Raw genomic sequence first — 24,088 nt, forward strand, 5'->3', positions numbered from 1 at the left:
GTAAGAGTTATCGAGCAGGGATCAAAATATTCTCTTGAATCACTGCCATAAACACGGCTACAAGTGGCCCAGCCTCACAAGAGCATTTCTGTGTCACAAGGAAACTTGATATTTCAGAGCCATAGCAGGAACAAAGAACTGAGCATGACAAATCCAAGAGCCTGAGCACCACACCCAAGTAGATCATCTAAACTTGGTTTTACCAAAACACATGCAGTACGACTACAGTTTAGCAACAGTTATGTGCTTAGGTCTTTCAAAGCAATCATATAAAACTTTATGGTTTGAGTTCCCTCTTCCCCCCCTCCAAATCCTCCAGAACTCTGAGAGCACCTTGACAATTATTCCCAAGTATGACAGCGCTGCTCTTCCTGCATAGGAGCAGCCCAACAGCAACAACAAAACCAAGGCTTCAAGCTCTACCTAGACTAAAATTAACTCCGTGACTGAGAAACCTGTGAATCCAGCAGACCACAGCCAGGCTAGATCAAGAGAGCTCACTAAACCCTCTAAAGGTCAGTGTTTGACATGGCAGTGCCCCACCTCATTTTCTTATTTTTCTTGAGGGCTTGGTCACTGCAGCACCACTCTAAACTGGGAGAAGTCTTATTTGTATATAAAAATGAGTTTAGAACATCAAATACTTTACATAATATTTCTTTTGGCACTGCTTATCACCACAACAGTCCAGATAGAGAAAACTACTCCCCCCAACAAACAGATTTCTAGGGTTCAGAACTGTCTTTTCATCCATGCTCACTATTCATCCTGATTTAACTGCTACCAGGTATTAAAATTGTTTGTTACGTACGGTGTTGCTGAGGTGGTTATCAGGGAAGTTTTCTGTCAGCTGCCCATGCTGAAACTGGGGTAAATGCGCAGACAGTTCTGTCATTGGGGCTGTCCTCTGGAAATCACTTATTTCTATACAAAACGGATCTTTCCTCTTGAGATGCTGAAAGGAAAAAGATATGTAAAAAGCCTTTGTTCTTATATGACCAAGTTCTCCATCCCCTCCCTACACCAATTTTGAGAGTTCACACAGACCAAAGATAACTATTTTCTATCTACACCATAATACCAAACTGTATCACATCTCTACTAAGAGGTCATAATAGGGATTTTCCAGCATAAAAATAAGCGTCTAGGCGTTATCAAATTAGTTCATCAGCCACGGAAGTAAGCCAGCAACAAACTAATCATTCAAAACAGTTCTCCATTCCTTCTTGTGCAATAAATGAGAAGCACTGCATGCTTGCTCAGAGCACAACTTGTATGTTTTTATCTCAGCAGAGTACAATTGCTCCAAGTTGTTTGGTTTTGGATTGCTGATAAGCTCAAGGGGAATCTTCAAGCAAGGATGACTGAGTTACATCCAGATTTTAAATGGTCAAGTGTATCTTCAATATGTAATGCCCTAGGAGCGACCTAGAGCTACATCAAACAGTATTTCAGCTGAGCCTAACTAAGAACTAATGTGCATTCATTTCCCCTAGTGGTAGGTTTTATGTATCAGCTAAATGTACATAAACATGCCATATGCTTCTAATAGCTTTATACATTCTTCCATAAAAGTCACATGCTAACATTTTCCTATGCAAACATGAATAAACCATGTGCTCCATAACAAAGAAGGATAAAGCAACATAGGGGGAAGAGGAAGAAGGTGATATAACTACGTAAGTTCCAGAAAAACACACAATTTTAAGAAACAATGAGTAGGCCCAGATAAATCACTGGCTTGGTTACATAAAATATAGGGAAGTGAATAAACCACCGCCTGAAGGGTGGAGCGCCAGTCCCCACTTCCATCCCAAGTGGCTCCTACATTGTGCCAACTCCAGCACTCATCAGTGCTCTTTACAGTACATTTTACTTACTAAAATGGAAGAAAAAAAAAATCCAGGAAAAGAAAACAAGAATATTTTCTGCTGGTTTAGTACACTCAACTAATTTTTGGAGGGGTCTCAAAAAACTCATACAAGGGAGGACATCCCAAAGCAAAGCCTCTCACTTTCGACAGCAGCAAGTCAGAAGTGCTGCAAGACAGCATGTTACTTAAAGAGGGAGTTAAGCCTTTTTTCATACATACTAAGATACAGAAGCTGTTTCTACTTACAGATAAACAGATGTCTTACAAGACTAGCGCATAGTGATTGCTAACTTCAGCAGGGATGTAGCTTACACTAAAGAGCCATTAGGAAGCAACACCAATTTAACAAGTCTGGTGGGAGTATGCAAACTGTTTGGAAAAAGAAAGAGAACATAGCATTCACCAAAATGGCTTTCTTCCACATTTGTAATTAAAAACAGAGCTCATCTAATTTAAAATATAATGAAACGTAAGATTAGATGAAAATAAATAGGCATTACATTGCTTCTACTTTTAAAGCTTTTGTTCTTGTTCTTTGGTTGGGCCACAGAATATAAACAATGTTGTTTTAAGGCTGCTATTGGTAAGTTTCCAGTGACAGGGCCACCACAGAGGAAAAAGCTGAGCATTTTTATCCAGTATCAGAATGAAATTTTTCACACAGCAGCACGTCAAAATTCTAATTAAATTAGAGGAGGGAAAAAAAAACAACCCCGACACAAAACACCAACCCACAAAATCCTATTCAAAGGCTGGTAAAGAAAACCACCAAAACCTTGCCAAATAAAAAACCAGCTAACATAGAGTAGAGATAAACTGAAGACAGTGAGGAGTAACTGACAGAAGAGTTGCACCAAACCTTGAATGACAGTGTCTAACAGACCACAAAACTTATGGTTTGTTAAAAAAAAAAACCAAAAACAACACAACTTCTAAAAACTCAAGAGACCAGAAAACGGATTCAGAACATCTTCCCAAACAACTTTTTTTTTCCCCTACTTTTCGAACTTGAGGGTGTTCATTTATTTAAATTTAACTATGAACAAATGAAATCTAGAAGTGAACTGTGCATAAACAGACACAAATTAAATTTTTACTTGCTTTACTTGAAAAGGGACTCACTAAAACATTTTTTCTAACGAAGCTGTTAATATTAAAACAGCCTGACTTTTAAAAAGATCTCTCCCTTGCTTCCTCTAGTTTTCCTTAATAAGAACAACAGGAGTTACAACTGTAGTTTTCACACATTTATCTTAAGCATAGTAAGCAGGGGCAACGTACAAGTACGCTTTACAACGCTTTCTCAACTTGGAAGAGAAAGCGAAGCAAGTGACGACCGGCCACAGCAAACGCGGTATAACCCCTGCTTTATCCTCTCCAATAAGCAACAAGCAGCGGCCACCGCCTTCCTGAGGGACCACTACAGGCCCCGCGGAGCTCGCCGTCAGCCCTGTCCCCGGCGGCAGCAGGCAGCGGCCCCGCTCCCCCTGGGCTAGCCCGCTCCGGGTCCCAGGCGGGGCCAGCGGCTCCCAGAAAGGCCGCGGCGCTGCCCGCGAGGGTCGAGCCCACGCCCGACCCCACCATCTCCCCGGGTCCGGTGCAGCGAGACCGACCGCAGCCCCACTCGTGTGTACCCCGCCCACTCCAGCCCCACTCCGCCCGGCCCGGGGAGCGGCCGCGGACCCCGCCCCGGCCCGCAGGAGTGTGGCGCAGGACTGGCCCAAACACCGGCCCCGGTCGCCCCCAAGACCGCCGACCCGGCCGGTTCCTCGCCGCCCGGCCTGCCGGGCGCCCCCGCCCCGGCTCCGGGTGGCGCAGCGCGCCCATCCCGCGCCTCACACGCTGCCCGGCCCGGCCCGGCCCGGCCCGCCGGGCGACGGGCACCTGCGAGATGGGCGGCGGCGTACCCTGGGCTGCCCGGCCCCCCACGCGCGGCCGCTGACAGACCGACCTGCACGGCGCCTCTCCCGCGGGCTCTGCCACCGGCTCCTCGCCGCCCCGCTCGCTTCCGGCCAGGGCCCCGCCCACCTCCGTGACCTCACTTCCGCCGGTGGCGGCCAACAGCCACTGAGGGGCGGCCCCGCCAGACCCGGGGAGGCGGCGGGCCCTTAAGGCCAAATCGGCACCCCGGCGGCGTCCGGGCCCCTCGGTTCGGGGAGCGGCACCCGCCGACACGGGGGAGGCACGAAGGAGCGTTTCTGAAGGGAGCGGCGGGAAGCGCGCCGTTAGGGGAAAGCACGAAATGGGGGATAAGTGGAGGGTAACCACTGGGGGGGGGAGGGGGCGAAACGTGACAGAGGAGGAGCAGGCGCGTTAGGCAAGGGAGGGACTTGGTCTGAATTTAAAAAAAAAAAAAATATATATATATATATATATATAAAAATGTTGGATATTAGAGTGCGCAGTCTTGGAAACCTCAGCCAAGAGCTGCCTTGGAAGGGAAAGCTGGCTTGGCCTGTGCAACCCGGTGGGCAACATTATCCAGTGAAGAGAGGGGTAGTAGGAAAAAATACCACTTCTGGGTGGTTTTGTTTTGAAGTAGAGTCATACACAAGCTAGTAACCCTGTTTTAAAATGGTCCCACCAAAAAAAAAAAAAAAAAGGCATGAAAATAACACGAAGGGATCTTTGCATTTCAACATAAAAACAATATTAAAACAATCTGAAGCCAACGCAGCATTCTTTTCAAGAAGCCTCTAGTAGAACCGTGACTCATTTGTGGAAGAAAGGCAATTTCAAACTTGAAACTTACCTTGATATATATATTATATAAACTTACCTTAGCATGATATATTCGAAGAGTGATCCACAATTCCTTTTCCAAAATGCATAACCTAGTTGGGTTACTTACATATATATAGGAAATGCCATAATACATGTAATCATTCTAAATACAAAAATAAAATCTGTTGAGAGGCCATGTAATTCTGCATGTTTAAAACAATGCTGTATTTCACCATTTGACTGCACTACAGGAGGATCTATGGGAAAATGGAAGTGGCACAGAAGTACTGCACATTAAAGTTCCATTTCACATGAGCACTTTGACACAAATTCTGAGTTTCAGTAGGTTGTATACACATGAAGTGCATTTAAAAGAAGCTGTTTTTCACCAAAAGTGATGCCTAACCATTAACCAAATAAAGCTATTTGTCATTTTAAGAAAAAAAAAAAAACAAAAAAAAAAAACAAAACCAAACACGGACATAACAGCTGTACCGGATTATTCTCTATTTATATTATCGGTATCAGTTTGATCTATGATGAAATGTCTATCAACAATACCTTACGCTGCTCACACTGCACGGCTGGGTACCAATGTGTAAGTCTGCATGCATGGCATCCTATGTTCCTCCATAGGAAAACATATAGAATATGAAAAAGCATGACCCTATTGTAATATAAAACCCAACAGCTTCTAGTTTTAAGTGTAACCCCTTTCTAAAATACTACTGCTGCCAGTAGCTAGCTAGTGACTCCATTTAGTAAAAGCATGAAAGGTTTAATGCTTCTCTCTCAGTTAACAGCAAAGCACTAGCAGTAAGAAACAGGAATTCAGTGAGAAACTAAGCTTACTGCTTGGGGCTTTCCCCCTGCCCACATTTAGAGCCACAATTATCTAGTTAAATGGTTATTTTTAGTGCAGGCTCCTGTTTAAAGAGAAGGGAGGAAGGAAACACCCAAATTCATAGATTCATTTATGTTGGAAAAGACCTTTAAGATCAAGCCCAACCGTTTTATTAAATTAGAAAAACCAAATTAGTATGTGAACAGGTTAAATATTCTAAAAACAAAAAAGCTTCTCTTATCAAATTAACGTTAGTACAAAAATATGTAGGTCTTGGTAATGGATCTTACCTGTTCACAGTTTCCCATCTCATTTCAGTGCACACTAATGAAAACAATGATACTTCATAGTTTGTACTCACATATTCCAAACCACACTAAATGGCAGTTATGCAGAACAACTGTCAGGAGACTAAGTGCATGTGTTAGGTTAAGGTGTAAAGCCTCGACCCGCAGTAAAGTCCAGATCAAACACTAGTATATCCAGTTCCGTTGCACAAACATTGACACCCCCCCCACCTTTATGCACTAGGTGTAACTTCTGACGTACATTTCCATCACAGAATAGGTCATACTGTGGCATGTTGCACTGAATACCCAGTGGCAACATACATACTTTGCTAATGGATCTCATTCTCAGTATACTCTTAATCTGTGCATTCACTGACATAACACAGTGTGTATTAAACCACATATTCAGACAGTAAAATGTTGTAATGTTGGCCAAAAAGGCTTTTTCTACCCCAAATTTCCAAGTTTACCTTGAAATAATTCTGTTACTGTGTTGAAAGAAAAAGCTAACGAACGGAAGTTACTTTCTATATGAAGAACCCCTCAGCAGTACATAATGCGTTGTACGCCCCAGCATCACAGACACAAAATATATTGTTACCCCTGAGAAGAAGCAACACTAATTTGAGTAAGAGGTAAACACTAGAAGTGACCTTATAAAGCAACATTTTGCATTTTGAAAGAGGAAAATTTGTTGAAGTAATTGCATAAGCCAAACCAGAGATGCTACAGTGAACACTCCTTCCTCTTTCCTCCACTGGAGAAAACCTCAACTTCCACAAAAATAATTTATTTTAGTATGTCACAACTGCTTCTAAATACTTCTTTAGCTGGATATTTAACGCTCCAGCTTAAGTTTTAGATGTCTTCCTCACCCAGACGCCTTCAGTCTCCTTAGGAAAGGAAGAGTACAACCTTACCTCCAACACATAAACAATATAATAGCTGAATATACAGCTTTAGTTTAGGGCAGAAGAAAATAAGCTGAAGTTTCACAACTTGAGTTTTCACTGAAGAATCTCAACAAAGACACCAGGTAATCTGTCACATAGTGGCATTTGTCGCGTTCGGCTTGTTTAACTACCAATAATGACAGCAAGAATGCCATATTAGCAGGACAAAAACCACTCATGAAGTTCACTTTCCCTCTTCTCTGTATTTAGTAGAAACAGAGCAAGTTTTGAATTTATTTAGAATTTGGAGATTTTTTGGTAAATCCTGATGCAAAACTGTATGGGGAGAATGGGGAAGTAATTTCTTTGGGTAACATCAAGTTGCAGGAAAAAAAAGAGGAAGGTTGCAGCATATAACTATGTAAACCAAAACATCCTTACGCAAACTCAAGCACAACATAAAAGTAACATCTGAGCGTTACACGTCAAGTTAAAAAAAGAACATTTTGTGATGTGTATTACAGGGATGAGAAAGAACACATTGGGATCACATCTGCATTTGCAGGCTTCTAGTCACCCGACAAAGCAGGAGGTAGTTTTAAAAAGCCCCAACCCTAATTAGTGAACACTTGTTGATTCAGAAAGCAGTACTAAATATAACTGCATGCTGCACAAGACTCCAAAAGAATGTCAGCCCTTAAATCAAATATATACATTTTTAATATCTGAAATATTTACATGGTGGAACCTTTACACGATCCCATTTGTTAAGAACAGTGTTTTCAAGTGTCCTCTCCAGATACAAAGAACTAGTAACTCAAGGTCACAGTTATGTTTTCTGAACAGGTCAACCTGTATCCTTCAGTTAAATACAATATAGAGATACTGGAACACCTTTACTTAATTTGTTTGCTATTAAGAATTGTGTTTAAAAATTAAAAATGTTTTTGAGACAGTTTGCTCCCTGGAACACAGTCCTCCTGCAATCAAAACAGCTCATAGCACATTATCGATTTGTTGTCTTACCCAGGTATGAGATAAAAAATGCAGTTTACAGTACATCTCATCATTTATACCATATCAGCCTATTTATAAAAACCCATACAAACAAGGCAGGAAAATATCACCCTCTTTTTGTGGACAACAGACTGCTTACAGTAGAAAACAAAAGTCAGGGCTAATTTAACAGGATGAATAAAAACAAGACTTCAGCTTTGTTTGAAAACTTATGATATAGTTTTTGTTAACTGCTATGGTCAGTTACATCCAAACAGGTATTTTTTTCCCTAAATACTAAAAAAAAAAAAAGTTTTTAAAAATAATTTCTTTTAAAAAATCTGTCTGATTATTTTGGAGACAGAAGGAATAACAGGGGAGGGCTAAAATGAAATTGAGGAGAAGATATCCTACTTTAAAAAAATAATAATCATTAAATAGCACTTACTGAATTGTGGTCCTGTTCTTGTTTAAACTGAGCAAAGAATAAAAAACTTCCTGCAATTCGCACTTTCTAGGAAAGAAGCGGACCATCTGCAGGAGATTAAGTTCCCAGCTTCATTAACAATTCTAAACGGGCAACGAAGTACCAAGACTACTGCTGGTTCACATCAGAATTAAAAGTCCGAGGGAACTCCTTTTCCAGAGTCAGATGAGGGGACCAAATGAACACACAAGGCTGTTCTGTGAAAGCCACTTATGTTTAAATTGTATTCTGATCATTCCTTAAATAAAAAGAGGGAGAGTATGCAAAAAAAAACCGTGCTCATAAATTTGCAATAAAATCATTTGTCTTCATCTGTAACTGATGTAGTTCCACATTAAGTGCAAATGTTTTGCAAAACAGGGGCTTTTTTTTCCTTAATATTTACAAGAATCAGAGTAACATAACAAAATTACCAGAGAGCATGTACAGTAGCTGCAGCTTATAAAACATACCGGTAATTGTACCTTGTGAATTATAAAGAGAACCAATGCAGGATTCAGATAACTAACTGATAAGGGTAAAGAGGGCCTCAGAGCAGAGGACAAAAAAATTCACATTTTTCTACATAAAAAAATACAAGTCTCAAGTCTCTGAGAACAGAGAAAATTCAAAGTCTTTGAATGATGAAGAAAAAAAAAAAAAAAAAAAAAGCCCAAAATTGAAATGGAACCCTAGAAGCAAGGAGAGTGCTTTATTTCACTAGACCAATCTTCTTCGCTTCTGTCTCGTATATCAACAACCTCCACATTTTGACTATGAAAACTTCAGCTTCTTCATCTAGTACCTGTAGGAAATACACATTTTATAGATTATTTTTAGGTTAGGTGTTTCAGTTATAAAGACTAATCCTAGACACATCAGAACTCCAAAGTGGAGGTAGCGTAATCCAAGTTAAGACTTTGAGTGAGGCACTGGATAAAACTTCGTTGAATTTCTGACCTGCATTTATCACCTGACTTGACTAGGTTTTAATTATATACTTGTATAATGCAGCTGTTGAGCACTAAGAGATAAAAGTACCAGTATCCTCGGCTCCAAAAGTGGCTTGGGAAGAATGTAAGAAGAGGACATACACATGCGGTATTTTCCCTTAATTCTGTCATAGTCTCTGCTCATTTTCAGCTTGGAACTTCCTTGGATATTTATTAAGTAATCACTCGATGGATTTCTCCTCCTTGAGCTTATTATCCAGGCTTTTCGTGAATCCATGCAAACTTTTAGCATGCACAACATGTCTCAGGAAGTTCCCCAGATCACCTATTAGTCACACCAAGAACAACCTACTAACTTCTATGAATCTGGCTCCTACCAACTTTGCCTCCAAGTTTCCTTATTGGAAGAGAGCGAACAATTAGTTTTTATTCACTTTCCAGTGTATGAAAACATGGTGAAATAGAAGCATTATTTCATGTAGCTTCTCTCTTCCAACACCAGGCTAAAAAGAGTTTTTACTCTTCTAGAGAAAAAAACCCTTTTGCTCATTAATTAGGAATAGACTCGATAAAGCATTAATTATAAAAATCTAGTTACAAGACTGAGAAGGAATAAATGTTTGTATTTCTGACACAGTTCTGCTATTCTTGATTCTTACCTCTCTACTGTTAGGAACAGAATCTTTGTTCCACATTTCTGAATACTGAGAAATTCTGAATAGGCATCAGTAATTTCTACCGAGATGCTGTAACTGCAAAATCATGCCTGTGCTAGCATGATCTGTTTAATCGAAACAGCTTTCAGATCTAAGCAAGTTTTCTATGTGTGTTCTATCAATGCCAAACATTTTTGTTATAGACTCCTACTATTTCTCACAATTGACTATTAGCTTCAGTGTAATGTAGAAGGTATATCAGTTACACAAGTTCTGCTTACCATGGCAACATCATCCAGTATGCTCTGTGGTGAGCTGTGAGCCATAACCTGAAAGAAACACATTTTATTATTTCTTTTTTTTTTTTAAGACTGAAAACTCTTGTGTAAACCACACAAACATCTTTGGACAAAAAGCAGTTACTTCTCGAGGATTTTGAATGCTTTGCACATGCAAAAAGTATTTCCAGTTTGTCAGTTCCCAGTATTGGCCAGGGCAAAAATTAGTATTAAACTACATCAGATTCCATCATAGTGAGTGCTACTTTATGGCTGGTTACTGAAGAACAAGTTCCAGGAAGCTTCAGAGATTCAACAGGTCTTGTATTTGCTGGCTATTCTTGCACGTCCCATTAAGCTCTCCTAATTTAAGGAATAAGCTCCCCTTCCTTCAACAGTGAATTCCTAATCACAGAATGGAAGACAAAGGCAAAATTCTACCTGTATCACTCTTCATAACTGAATTTTCCATCTGCCTGTCAAGTATTTAAAATTATTTATTTTCAGAACCAAATAAGTTGTCTTTCAATACTAGAAAATGGCTTATATATAAATTTAAGCTTGGCAAACATTCAACTTCTGCTTTTCTCTTTCTACTAACCACCTGTGCCACAAAACTGTCACTTGCTTTGCCTCTCATACAGTAGCCCTAAAAGATAAACCGAGACAAGCCATTATGAATCTGAGTACCATGAAAGCTGAAAAGAGATTTTGAGATTCCCATTGGTCAAAAGCCATTGAGTTGTCGTGACAGACTTTAAAAGGCAAGTTACTAGAATTTAGTTTGTAATTTGATGGAAGAAGCTACACAGAGTTTAGTTTAAACAAGTCATGCAATGGCTAAAAGGTCTAGCAGAATGACTTCTAATGCTAACTCTAAAACCTTAGTATTTGCTTACTACTAAAGCAACGGCACGTAAAAAGGTTTTTAAGTTAATCTAGTTAATCCTAAAATGCATGTAAAATCAAGCTCCTGGCTTTTTCCCCATGAACCCACACAAATCAGTTAAAACAGCTGCTCTTGTCAACTGCTCATGTCTTCAATCCAGTTCCGTACATTTATGTAACAGCATCGAGCACGTATATATTTTGCATAAGCATTAAAGGAAGTAACTTGTAAAACATTAGGGTACATACTGATTCCAAGTACACCAACTGTCTCTGCTGACCAATATCATAGAGAAGCTAAGAACAGATGGCTTTCAAATACAGATACTGCAGTCATTGCTGCAGCTTAAATAGGGAGCACAACCCAGACTTCACAAAGGAAGTGGAAGATACTAACCTTAGAACAAACGAAGTCAACGAGTGTGGCTTCTTCTTCACCAATATATTCTATTATTTTCTTGTTGATCCACGGTCTAATTCGACGTTCCATTAGTGTCTGGGGGAAAAAAAAAAAAAAAAAAAAAAACAACAAAAAAAACCCTGTAATTTCCATAAACTTTACTGTCTTGAAACACTACTGCCAGATATGCAGCTAGAAGACACAAACAACTACTTAGCAAAAGATACATTTTGCTATCAATGCGATAACCCTTAGTGATTTGGCATCTGCAAGTATTTCTGACAGCCAATTCAAACATGTTTTACAGGACCGACCTCCCCCCTTCCATGAAACTGCTAGACAATTTGTAGTAACAATTCAGGACAGACCACATAAAAATAAGCAGGCATACGCCAGACTAAGTATTATACATGGACAAGAAATACAGTACTGGTTTTGATTCCACTTAGTGATGATGCTCCAAATCTACTGGTGTCCCAGGAGCACTGTTTTTCTATTCAATTCCAAGGTTTGTCTGGAAAAAAATATGCTTTTTTGTGAATGGTAAAAATAAGTCAACTTACAGAATCCACAATGGACCAGTCAAGAGGATAAGCAAAGAGCTCTGGTTTCGCTGTGGGAATCTTCTCAATGAGACTCTTAATATGTTTGCGTTTTTCTTCTGTATTGACACTGCCTTTGATACTGCTTTTATCTTCTTCTCCATAATCCAAGGGGACAAGTTTCCTTTTCCGGGGCACATCATCACTGTCTTCGTCATCAAATTTATTGAAAACGCTATCCACAGCGAGCTTCTTCCTTTTTACAGCATTGGGTTGATTAGGACTATTGCAGGCACCTACAACCCAAAAGACAGAACAACATATTCATAAACTGCAACTGAAGCTAGTTTGCTCTTCACACATTCCTTGAGGAATATCTGTCTGTATGTTATATAAGTGTCTGTGAACGCCGAGCATCAGGAATTTAATCTCTCAAACCCTGTTATAAAAATGGCAAAGGAGGTAAAAATCTCAAACTTTGTTCAAGATTTTTGAAAAACAGGGTCTTCTTTCTCTGCTCTGAAACCAATTAGCACCCTCACTAAAGGGAGCACTATTGCATGAGTTCGAACCTTAGCAGAGGCAGAGCACAGAAGTGAAAGGTTGCAATGAATCTAGTCATAGGAAAAGCGTTAATCAGTTAGCCTAACACCACACAGTCTCTCTTCATTCAAGATCTTAACATTGTGTGAGCTCAAACTGAAGCCTCAGTATAAGTTAATTGAAATAATAATTACAAACATCCTTAGTTCTGCTGCTCAGAACAATTTTTTTTTTTAAAACATCATGAATTGCTAAAGCACTAAGGAACTCTACATTCATGTTCCATTCGCAATTGTCATCAATTCACTGTGCTACTCTAAGAGGAAGAAAACAATAATCTAATTTTCAGTTTTCTTCTTTTAAAAGGGTCTTCGTGAATAAACATAAGGCTTAAATCTAACACATATCAATGAAAAGTAGCAATGAGTTTTAATGGAGTTATTTAGAGATCTATTAAGGTGGAAAAGGATGTGGAAATAACTCATGCCAGCTCAGAGCATTCCTAAAAAAATTAAGCCCTGAGGAAGGCAAAAATTCCCTCCCCTTTTTCCCCTCCAGATTTTGGAAGAGAGATCTATAAAAAAATATCTTCTGGATAGGAGAAATCAAGCACAGCATCTGGATAACAAGGACTTGATACAAGTATGTCAAAACATACAATATATTTGGAGAACTGGCATTTTTTCATTCTGATCCCGTATGGAACATTAAAATAGAATGTAAACTTGCCCAATTTGAGGCTAAGTCCTATTTTGGGCCGATGCTCCTCCGGCTGCTGTTGATCAGGTGAATTTTCATGAGGGATAATAATGCCACAGGGAGATTCATCACCAGGTGTGTTAGGGGTTGCATTTCCACTAGCAGAAGAAACAGATGGGGCAGAACTGATGGGTCGTAAAGTTGGTTTAAGGCAGGGCTTTTGTTCAGGCTCTTCCTCCTCTTCCTCCGGCTCTTCTCTTTTTTCCTCTTTTTCTGCCTTTTCTTCCTCTTCCTCCTCAGACTCTGGCTCTTGTTTTATTTGTGGCTGCCTACGCCGCTCAGCCTCCTGCTCCATCTACAATGAAACAAACAATTAGCAAAAAAAGAAGCTTTCTCAAAAACAGCACTATTTGAAAAGAATCTAAAGATCCTCTGTTTCCTAAAGAAGTCTCTGTTAGTCAAGAACAAATACATGCAACTACTGCCATTGTAATCAGAAATACTGATTAATCAGAATACTCCATCCAAACATAGATCTGGAAAGTCATTTTTTGTTTCCAGTGTTCTTATTGCTCATCTGGACTTCTTTTTAAGAAAAAGCGAACAGAGCCAATATTAACTATCAAATCTCTGACAAAATTTTGCTCAATACCACCAGAATACCAAGGGCTCTTTTTCTTCCTGTCAGACCAACAGCTACTTACCCTCTGGAGTTCTGCATCTGGATCTGGGTGTCCTTCTGCAAGAAGGCGCTGCCTAATTTCTTCTAATTCTTCCTTTTCCCTTTTCCTATCCCGTTCATCTGCTTCCATCTCCTTCTCCCTGTCTCGTAGCCTCTTCTGAAGAGCACTACCCCTACAAAAGACAGGGATTTTGTACTTCAAAGAACATTCCAATGAGAACCTTGTACCACAAGAAATACAGATATATCTTCCACTAAATTAAAATAAAATTCATAAGAGCATCTGGTGCCCTCTATTTTTGTAACAGAAGAATCTAAGATACCACTTCCCTATATTACTATGCAGAATTTACCCCATCACATTAAACACATGTAGAGAATGCGACGGATGATCATCTTAGAAAAAGAAATTATTTTATAGGTTGTTACTTGAAAAGAACCAGCCCTGCTAAATGAGTTCGATGCAAATTTTAGTTAGTCCCACGCTGAAGGGTCTTTCCCATCCTTTACAGAGTTAACAAGCTTATTTTTCATACAACTTACAGCTAGCTTGTAGTGAATTTTTTTAGAGGCACACCTGATCCCTTCTCTCCGTGCCCATCATCTTCTTTTGGCATTACACTGACCTCTGCTCTGCCTCACTCACGAGTTAAATGATAGGAAGGAGAAGCTATTCCCAAGCATTAACAAATAGCAGTAAGGAGTTTCCCTCTTCCCTCTGGTGCTTATCAAATGAAACTGAATTTTAGGTAATTACATGACCCTTACATCGCCACATAATCACTCAACTATCAACTCCATAAACCCCACGACTGTGTTAAAACTAACAATGAAGATTTTAATGTTAGGAAAGACATACCTATAGTATTTTGGATCATCTCTGTCATCATCATAATCTTCTAAGAATTCTTTTAACCGTTTGGCTTCTTTTGCCTGCAAGAAATTGAAACATCAATAATGTTATAAAAGGATTTCTCATTTTCTTTCCAAGAGTTTAAAATTTAGTAATATTATTAGCAAGTTAATTTAATATCTGCTATGCTTCAAACTAAAAAATACAGAGTTTTCCAGATAAAAAGTGGAAAAGTTTTGGAATTGCATCATCTTCCACCAGTCTGTCAACTTGCTATCATATGTTCAATAGCAGATATTACGTCTATTAGGTCCACTGGGATCACGTCTCTGATCTGCAGACTACTGTTCTGTTAGCATTTCAAAGGGTTTTTAAATATATATCCCCCTATCCGCCTGTTGTTTTTTTGTTGTTCCCCCCCCATTTCACAGAAGAAGAGAATCAAAGTTCCCATTCCATAATCCATAAGTCTGGTATTGGATATTTTAACATGGCAGCTTAAGTGTATTTTATTAGTTGTGTTTTGTTTCGAGAGCTGGGCTTTTTAAAAAAGATTCAGTTACACTCAGAAACAAATTTAATGGATACTTCTAGGACAAGTTCTCTCCTGCTGTGTTACTAATACAAACCATGTGGCACAGTATTAACGCACAAGCCTAAAACCGAAGGGGGCGAAGAGAATAGGAGATTTCCCCCCCCCCCCCTCTTTTTTTTTTTTTCATTTTATCAGAGAGGAAAAAATACAGCAGTTCTTTTAGGAGAATATAAATTAGGACATTCTAACCCGTATTCAAGCAATATCTTTAAACCAATAGTAAGGTATTTCTACACTAATGAGTTTGAGAAACAAATTATGATTATGATTGTAAATTCAGCACAAAATTTAACACTACTCTCTACAACTGCCATCCGTAGCCAGCATCCAGGAGGATCATGAATAGAAAAATATCTTTTAGTCAAACATTCTTCTCCCCTCTCAGGCATTTAGTGAAAAAAAAAAAAAAAAAAAAAAAAAAAATAGATTCCACATAAAACAATGTACTTTCTAATTTTTCTATTTTTTTTCTTTCCTTTGCCTCTTTGTATATTTTGCAATTCTCACTCCATTTCCTACTTAGAACTCTCTCACATCTTCTCTCCTTCTCTGCAAGAATTATGAAGCGAAATAACACCAACATAATTTAAAGTAACTTCTTTACACTTTAGCACAAAACCGTGAGATTACAGAATTATCTATCTTCCAAAGGTGTCTTTTCGGCCAAAACTTCCCAGTGTTAGTGATAACTGATAGTTTCACAACTAATGAACTGAAGACAGAAATTTACAAAGTACTTAGATGTATTATAGAATATTATATTATATATTATAGAAGGTTCAGGCACATGAGCAGGTTAGAAGTAAAAAAACTGGTTTAGTTCCACCTGCATGACACAGAACATGTAGTAGGTTTTGCTACAAATTTGACACAAACACAGGTTACAGATGTAACAGTGCATGATGATCAAACCACAGTATTTTGCAGGTGTCTACTTCTCCTTCTTTTGCCTTCACAAGACCAAGCCACTAGGCTTTGTTTTCGAGACTCTCAACAGTACTCCCACTTATTAGACACCTTCTGTTTCAAGTCTATTACTTACCTATTATACATACACTGTGTTTATACAGAATCAGAGCTCTATCACTAACTGTAAAGACAGCAGTAGAATGTTCCATTCTAAACGTGACACAAAGAACAAGGGGGAAAAATTAAAACTATAAGCCTTACCATTTCCCTTCTTCGTTCTTCTTCCCTCTCAGCCTCTTTTTCATATTCTCGACTTTTCTTCCGTTCTCTGATTTCCCAGTTTTTAAGACGCTACAACACAAGAAAAAACACACAATCCAATGTCAAGACCATTAAGAATAGTGGTACTACTTTGAAGTTATTTTAGATTATTGTTTAAAACTAACTGCACTGAACTTAAGCAAATTATTTATTTACAATTTAAAATGCCAGAATAAGTTGTTTTGACACTGAATTACATATTCTCCCCCAAAATTCCTAGACAAAGGATTAAAAATATATTTAGGAAAATAAGAGGGAGAAGGAATGATGTATTTTATAGTAAAGACTTATCACCCCTCGGAAACAATTTTTCCCAACCTACTTCTTGATATGCCGCTTCTTTTTCTCGCAGTTTCCTCTCTAGTTTTCGGCGTTCATAGGCATCTTCTTCATCTTCTTCTCGGTCTCTCTTCTTATCCTTCTCCCGTTCTCGTTCCCGCTCGCGTTCTCTTTCCCGTTCCCTCTCTCGTTCTCTTTCCCGTTCCCTCTCTCGTTCTCTTTCCCGTTCCCGTTCTCTTTCCCGGTCTCTGCTTTTTTCTCTGAAGGAAGGAAGGAAAGAAGAAGTCTGAAGTTAAGTACAGAGCCTTCCACTCCACTCAATCAAATGATTTGTCTTCAAATGCACAATGCACTATTTAGACCATCTTGCAAGTTACTCTCCTTCTGCAACTGTAGAAGATGATTAGCCGATATAGCAATGGGCACCAATCAATACTTCTAATATATTCAAACCCCTATTTACATAAAAGTAGCTCTTTGAGCACTAACCATTAAATAGTGGTATCTAAAGAAACTAAGCGTGAGCACATGGTAATTCTTATCAGATCGTATTAGTAGTTCTTCATAAATAAGCAACAGCTAAAAACCCCACAAATAAAGAGTATGCTTAATAAATCCTTCATGTTTACATGGCTTACAGTCAATTTGAACCCTACTGACAAGATGATTCAAAGTGAAAAAGCTATTTTTTTCTATCGTGAAGAGGGAAAAAGCAGCATCTAGAGCCTGACATGATTATTTACAGTTTAAGACTGAAAGAGGAATCCCTGTGCTTTTATTAAAACACAAAAAACACAAACCCACAACCAACCAAAAACCTCACACATACCAAAGGAAAAGGTAAAACCTCCTTAAGCTACAAGATACTGCAGACATAAGAGACCCTCAAGTAGGAATAAAGCTATCCATAAAAAAAGAAGAGAGATTTGAGATAAAACCAGTATGTTTAAGTCGTGGTTGGGTGGTTGCTTACTGCACATTGCAATCCTTATATTGCTGTGCTGTGGAGGGAATCAAGTATTTTTACTGTTTCTGTAAATACAAATTTTCTAAAATTTTGATTTCTTGTTTTCACTCATCTCTTCCAAAAGGACCATTCTCTTTTGAACAGCAGCTGATCTGCTGAACTATATGCACTTAGTAAACAACACTAAGAAAAAGTGAAATAAATAGCAACTCAAGTGCATTTACCTTGACCTGCTACGATCCTTGTTGCGATCTGAACTCCTTTCACGATCTCTGTCACGATCTCGGTCTCGTTCGCGGTCTCTGTCTCGGTCCTTAGTTCGGTCACGATCCCTATCTCGTTCTCGTTCGCGCTCCCGTTCCTTCTCCTTCTCTCGTTCACGCTCCCTTTCTCTTTCACGCTCCCTCCTTTCTCGTTCACGTTCCCGTTCCCTTTCTCTTTCTCTGCGTTCTTTTTCAATTTCCTGTCTTTCTTTCTCCTTTTTGCCTTTTTCCTCCTCCAGTTTCTAAAAACCAACAAGAGAACTTTCATAGTTAATTTTGTAGTTACAGGAACTGGATATTCCCGGCGCAACACACAAGGCTGGTAATGGAAATACCAAAACCGCCACTGATTTTAAAATATTAAATAGGGTTTGGTGGGTATTTTTTGGAACTCATAAGTATGAAATCAAAATGCAGCAATCACAAGACTAAGTTTCGTGCAAAAGCATAGATCTACACAGACCAGCAATCTCCAACCTTAGCAGAGTAGGGCTGGCCTTGTATTACAAGATGACCAAACTGCACACAGTGCGCTGCCAGTCATGATGTGGGCCACAAATTCCATCGGCCCTATAAGCCACTTGGGTGCAAGCAAAGTGAACTTCTAGCCGATAAAATTAATTCTGTTCAACTAGGAAAATATATTTCAGTGGAATGCTTACTGGGATAGTAAGTTGTTTCCCAAAAAGTCTTGGCAGACCAAAACCAACCTATATGAAAACTTGGGTAAAGAAATTTATCCACTTACACGTGGTGCATGTGGTTAAACAGTGAAGAGAGCTGCAACCTTTCCCCTTTTCCCTCCCTAAAAAAGTTCTAACAGTTCATTGGTAAGAACTGGACTCTGCAGAATGGAATCCTTAACTTCCACCACTGCAAGATGGAAAGAGTTAAAAAAAGGTTGGAAATAGCTCTTTTGAAACACAGAAACTAAAGGGTTACCTGCTACAGTTTTACTAAAAATTGTACAAAATTGCCACTTTTTTTTCAATTAGAAACAGTTCCTATGACCAGAATTCCTACAAGACAATAGAAAATACATCAACAGAATGATAGATAAATCCATCCTTGGAAGCAATTGTTATATGTTAACTTACAGATGCTGTGCTAGGACATGGACCGCCAACACTGGATTAACCTTGCCTATAAGCTATGTTTCTGGGAGGAAGAGCAAGTACACGGTTCACAAATATACCAAATAACAACCAAATATACCAAATTTCAACCTGATGGATGCCAGAATACCACTTTTTTGAACAAATATTGAGCAGAATAAACAGGTTTATCCCCTTTGGCTCCACGTTTACCATCACTGAAATGAAATTAAAAACTGGAACAATGAAACAGCATTTTCTCTGTTGGTTTTTTTTTTTTTCTTTTCTTTTAAACAAAGCATTTAAGACAACTTTAAAAAGCAATCTTACCTGATAAGTGTTCTTCTGCCATAGGCACAGGGACCAGAGAACCAACAAAGGATTACAGAAATAAGGCTAATTCACTAGTGATTAATGTATCCAGTGAAACTACGCTGCATTGATAGCACAATACAGGCAAACCAATGTTGGATACATTGAAATCACAAAAGGAAAAAGGGACTAAAAATGGTAGGAACTGGTAGAAAACTGATATGAAAAAACAAAAAACTTAAGATTCTACAATATACACTGGGCTAAAAACCAATTTCTGAAGGACAGTATTTTACAGGGGCTTTAGAGTGTTAAACCTCAGCACGGTCAGATATTAATACTAGGTTGTCAACTTTTAAAAATCCAACTTACCTCAAATTTCATATACTATAAAGAAAAGTTTATATACTGAAGTGGTTGATACTTACAGGTTATCTTAGATGTTCCAATAGAAATTTCTTTGGTTGAACTCCTGCTTTTTTGCCACTCTCAGAAACTTTATTCATCATGAGAAAATGATTTCTCAAGAGAGTGGGTTTCTCCTTTTTTTTTTTTTTATTTTTAATATATTCGCAAACATGTAAACATACACACACAAGTCCTAGTGTATTAAAATCCATTTTGTACGTCCGCTTTCTTAAAATCCAATTGAAAAAATAAATTGGTCTATTTTGTAATCAAAATCTGACCTCATGAACTTCTGTCAGCCTAAATAAGAGGATCTGAAAGGGTAATGGGATGGAAACGGTATCAGATATATTGAAGTAATGAACAGAAATGAACAGGTAGAAGAATTATAAATCTTACCTCCAGCTCTCTTCAGACTCGTCCGTGCTGTAAATGGACGCCCCCTGCAATGCTGATACCCTCACAGTCTGTGGTTATTTTTTTATAAACTCATACCAAAAACATGCAAAGGTTCACTGTGCTCACTAGCCAGCTGCTAAAGATTCAACAGCCCCTTTTAAACATATCCAATATACATAATGACTACTTTCAGTTGATTTTTAATGTTAAGAAACCCCAAATAGACACCCCAATAATACAGATTAAGGCAGTAAAATGCCCAACAGCTTCTGAAACAATGAAGCATGTTTTTTGTTTTGTTGTTGTTTTTTTTTTTGTTGTGTTTTTTTTTTTTTTAAAAACAACTTATTACTTGTTTGCATCTTAGTACCAGTGACAACTTGGGGCTCAGAATTGAACACAATTCTACTGGTTTCACCACTGACCGGTTTCACATTCAGTTGCTGAGCTTCTCCAGATGATTTCTTCTAGAATTTTTCCCCAGGTTTTTACCTCCAACAACTTCCATCAAGAGCAAAACTGAATATGTGTACATACAACAACGTGTAGTCACTTGTGTTTAAATTGATACAGTTGCGTGAAAACATGGTACCATCCCCAGTGACTGCATGTGGTAAAGCTGAATAACACGGGCATACTTCACCTTGCTGTACCTTCAACATTTGCCTTAACACTGATTTGGGGGATTTCGAAATAAAAGTGTGTGCTCAAAAGAGGAGTTTGCTGATACTTCGCTAGGCCAAGGACCATTCCAGTCTTGTTGGGAAAAAAATAATACCAACTTTAAACTAAACATTAAAATAAGAACATTACATGCATAGTTGTGCTTTACTATCCGCAAGTATGATTTTCCAAAGCATTTTCCAAAGCAGAAACATTCACAGATGCACTAGCATTAATGGAAACTTCTGTAAGTGGGAACCCTGAGGTGGGACTTGATGTGCACAAACATTTCCAAGCCAGTTACCCCTTTGCATATTTTTCTGAGGGGGCATCCATAAGTATAATAAAAAACAGAAGCTCATACTTACATCCTATTCCATGTTACTTTCCAAGCTGTGAGTTTCATCTTGCATTAGTCACCATATGATCTCTATCATAATGGTGGGGGTCAATGAATAGATTAGCTTTATGGGAATTTACAGTTCTTCCATGCATCTAAAGTTTGGTAAGTCTGGTAACCACTGACCTAGTTTTAATCTTCCCCCACTCTTAACTTAGAACTATTAAAATAAAAGACTTAAATTTAATTCAAGTTTCAACTCTTCATAAAATCTTGGATTATGTTACAAATCTACCTACAGAAACACACTCAAGTGTATGTCTTATACTGCAGCCCCGTTTAGCCTTTAGTTATAAATATCTTGACTTAATGTATGTGTAGAAACTTAAGCTGCCTTTATTCATGTTAAAGTGAGAAGACTGCAAAATACTCAGTAGCAATCAAAGTCTTAGCATAAAGATGTCAAGGGCCACTTTAACGTGGTAGTTGTCTCTTTTTGACTTGTAAAGAAAGAACTATGTATATTAAACCTAATATAAACATCATTTTAAGTGATATTGCAATGTAATGCTACATTTTATAATAGTGGTTTTTTGGATTTTGAAAAAGCCTAATTTGTATCAAGTGCAAAAACAAGAATACTACCTTGTGTGTGTCTCTGAATTTACTGATCTCTCTTGATATCAGGTCTCTTTTGTCTTCCTCCATTTCTATAGCATTTATATCCTCCTAAAAAACAAGGGGGACAGGAGGAAAAGCATTAAAAGCCATCTGTACAGACATAAGAGAACAAGAGAAAAGCTGAAGGTTAGAAGTTTTCAACCAGTCTTGCAAGAGATAAATTAAGTCCTTCTGCAGTACCAAACCTGACAGTCTGATGTTAATGAGTGAAAAAAAAAAAAAAAAAAATCAGATGGACAAGAGTCACAAATCTGGCAACTAGCAGTAAACATAGTCATTGTCAAAGCCTACAATGTAAACGAACCTTGGTGATGAGTGGATAAGGTATCAGTGGGGCCACTGGAAATCTGCGGAAAATCTGCGGAAAAATCCACGGAGATTTTTTTTTTTAAAAATAGATTGCACACTACTCTGAAAAACAATGTTTTGTATGTTTGTACTATAAAGCAATATTGCATTGCTGTGATCTCATTTCTTTGATTCAACAAAATTACAGAAGAACCTCGCTAATTCTCCCTTCTCTGAACTACTTGAAATACATAGTGAGGTCTCATATTAGTAAGACTTCACTGAATTACAAGTATACTACAGGATATTAGTACGCTATGGTAGCATCATAAACAAGACTAAGCTACACTTGCCAATATAAACAATCAGTATATTTGCAGTGGGCACATCTTGATTTTATTTACTCGCTAATTCGCAAAATTTGGTAGATTGCACCTACTAACTAATAGTTAGTGCGAATTAGCGAGGTTCCCCCATGCTTGAAATTGAAAACCAGATTCCACTCACTCTCAGTTCCCCGCACACATTTTCAATTCCCCCGCATCAGTCAAGCCTTCATCCAGAAGAACTAACAACAGACTCTGCTGCAAACACCAGCGGGAGTCGTCTTCACACCAATCCCTTCAGGGGACAACAGCCCAAAGCTGACAAGTTTCCCCACCACCTCCCCCCGACATAAATCTGCATCCAACTTCCCTTTCCCCCCACCCTCCACAGTCGTCCTCTCCCCTCTCCTTTAAGGACCAGACAGCAACAAGCTAGGACCATCTCTTCACTCCCACCTCTATCCACATAGGCCAAAGATGGCAACTTCCAAGTTTCTTTTCCTCCTTCCCAGTATGGGAGGGATGATGTGGTGTAATTTCAACCCACAAGTGCTGTGTATTTAAAAAGAGCTTATTTGTCTACTTGACTAGCTCAGATTGATCGAATTCTACATCATACAGAGCTAGCAGAATATCCCTCTGTCCCAGGGACATACTCAGCACCCAGCTCTTCCAAGACTGCAATGGTCTCTTACAGTGTTTAACTACCTGGCATTATTCATGGCCATATATGTATATATGTACCCACAGGACAAAACACATTGCAACAAAGCTTGTAACAAAAAAATACAGCTGATAGAATTAGACAGTGACTCGTTTGTAAATTCTCATCCAAGAAAGTATCTTCTCCCAAAGGGAAGGAGAGGAAAGAAAAACAAATTCTCAGCTCAGCACTCTTATACCTCAGGTCAGCCATGGCTAACAATGTTGCGGGGAAGATATACTTGCTCCCTGAGGGAGATGCTTCTTGCACCACACTTAAACCCCATAAGCATTTGAAACTGCATTATTGCCTTGGAATAGGTACTTTGCAGAAGACATAAGTGGGTAAAAATGTTGGTCAGTTTTCCAATCTCTTTCATATTAGGTGCAGAATAGTAGGTGTGAAACCCCGTTTTCCCGTGGTTAGAAACTTGGCTGCAAAAGCTAAGTCTGAGTTTGCTCATTCTTATTCCCCCTTCTCCAGTTTGTTTTATTCCATAAAAAGGTCATCCATAGAAGCAGGTCTAAAGCAGAACATTCATTCCTGCTTAACAGGTTTTTTTTGCATTACACAATATATAAAAACCAGCTGATTAATCCCAGCCAAATTGACACGTGCGTGTAAAAGTGATTTAGTAAGGCAGGAAGATTACAATATGCCTTTCATCCCTGAAGGATCCTTCCAAGGTTTGTGAGGTAAACATATAAACAACTAATGAAGCGCTTCCACATCTGGAGAGACAGCTGCAACCAGTTGGATCAAGGCACACTACAAGAACGCATACTATAAGCAGAGAGAAGAAAAATTTTGTCAAAAACTACCAGAGCAAATTCCTGCCATTACAAAAGCGCCCTGGCATCTTTCAATGGAAGTAAGACGGTATGCAGGAACTCTTTACAGTTCTTTAAGTTCTCATTTGAAAAAAACCTACATGCACATACAGATTAAACTGCACCAAAT

General features: G+C 38.7%; 1 protein-coding gene across 1 annotated transcript in view; it reads right to left on the reverse strand.

The window, feature by feature from the left end:
• Positions 1-8,348: 8,348 nt before the first annotated feature.
• Positions 8,349-24,088, reverse strand: part of RBM25 (RNA binding motif protein 25) — a 35,415-nt gene continuing 19,675 nt past the window's right edge. The window contains exons 8-19 of the mRNA XM_082485077.1: positions 22,116-22,169; positions 21,776-21,859; positions 17,876-18,156; positions 16,728-16,944; positions 16,346-16,435; positions 14,587-14,660; positions 13,750-13,900; positions 13,076-13,400; positions 11,825-12,099; positions 11,259-11,357; positions 9,977-10,024; positions 8,349-8,891 (exon numbers count right to left, since the gene is read on the reverse strand). Coding sequence (XP_082341203.1) covers positions 8,799-8,891; positions 9,977-10,024; positions 11,259-11,357; positions 11,825-12,099; positions 13,076-13,400; positions 13,750-13,900; positions 14,587-14,660; positions 16,346-16,435; positions 16,728-16,944; positions 17,876-18,156; positions 21,776-21,859; positions 22,116-22,169 — 1,791 coding nt within the window. The 3' untranslated portion in view covers positions 8,349-8,798. The remainder of the gene's footprint in view (positions 8,892-9,976; positions 10,025-11,258; positions 11,358-11,824; positions 12,100-13,075; positions 13,401-13,749; positions 13,901-14,586; positions 14,661-16,345; positions 16,436-16,727; positions 16,945-17,875; positions 18,157-21,775; positions 21,860-22,115; positions 22,170-24,088) is intronic.

This window comes from Vanellus vanellus (genome assembly GCF_965231255.1).
Source record: "Vanellus vanellus genome assembly, chromosome: 6".
NCBI classification, from domain to species: domain Eukaryota; kingdom Metazoa; phylum Chordata; class Aves; order Charadriiformes; family Charadriidae; genus Vanellus; species Vanellus vanellus.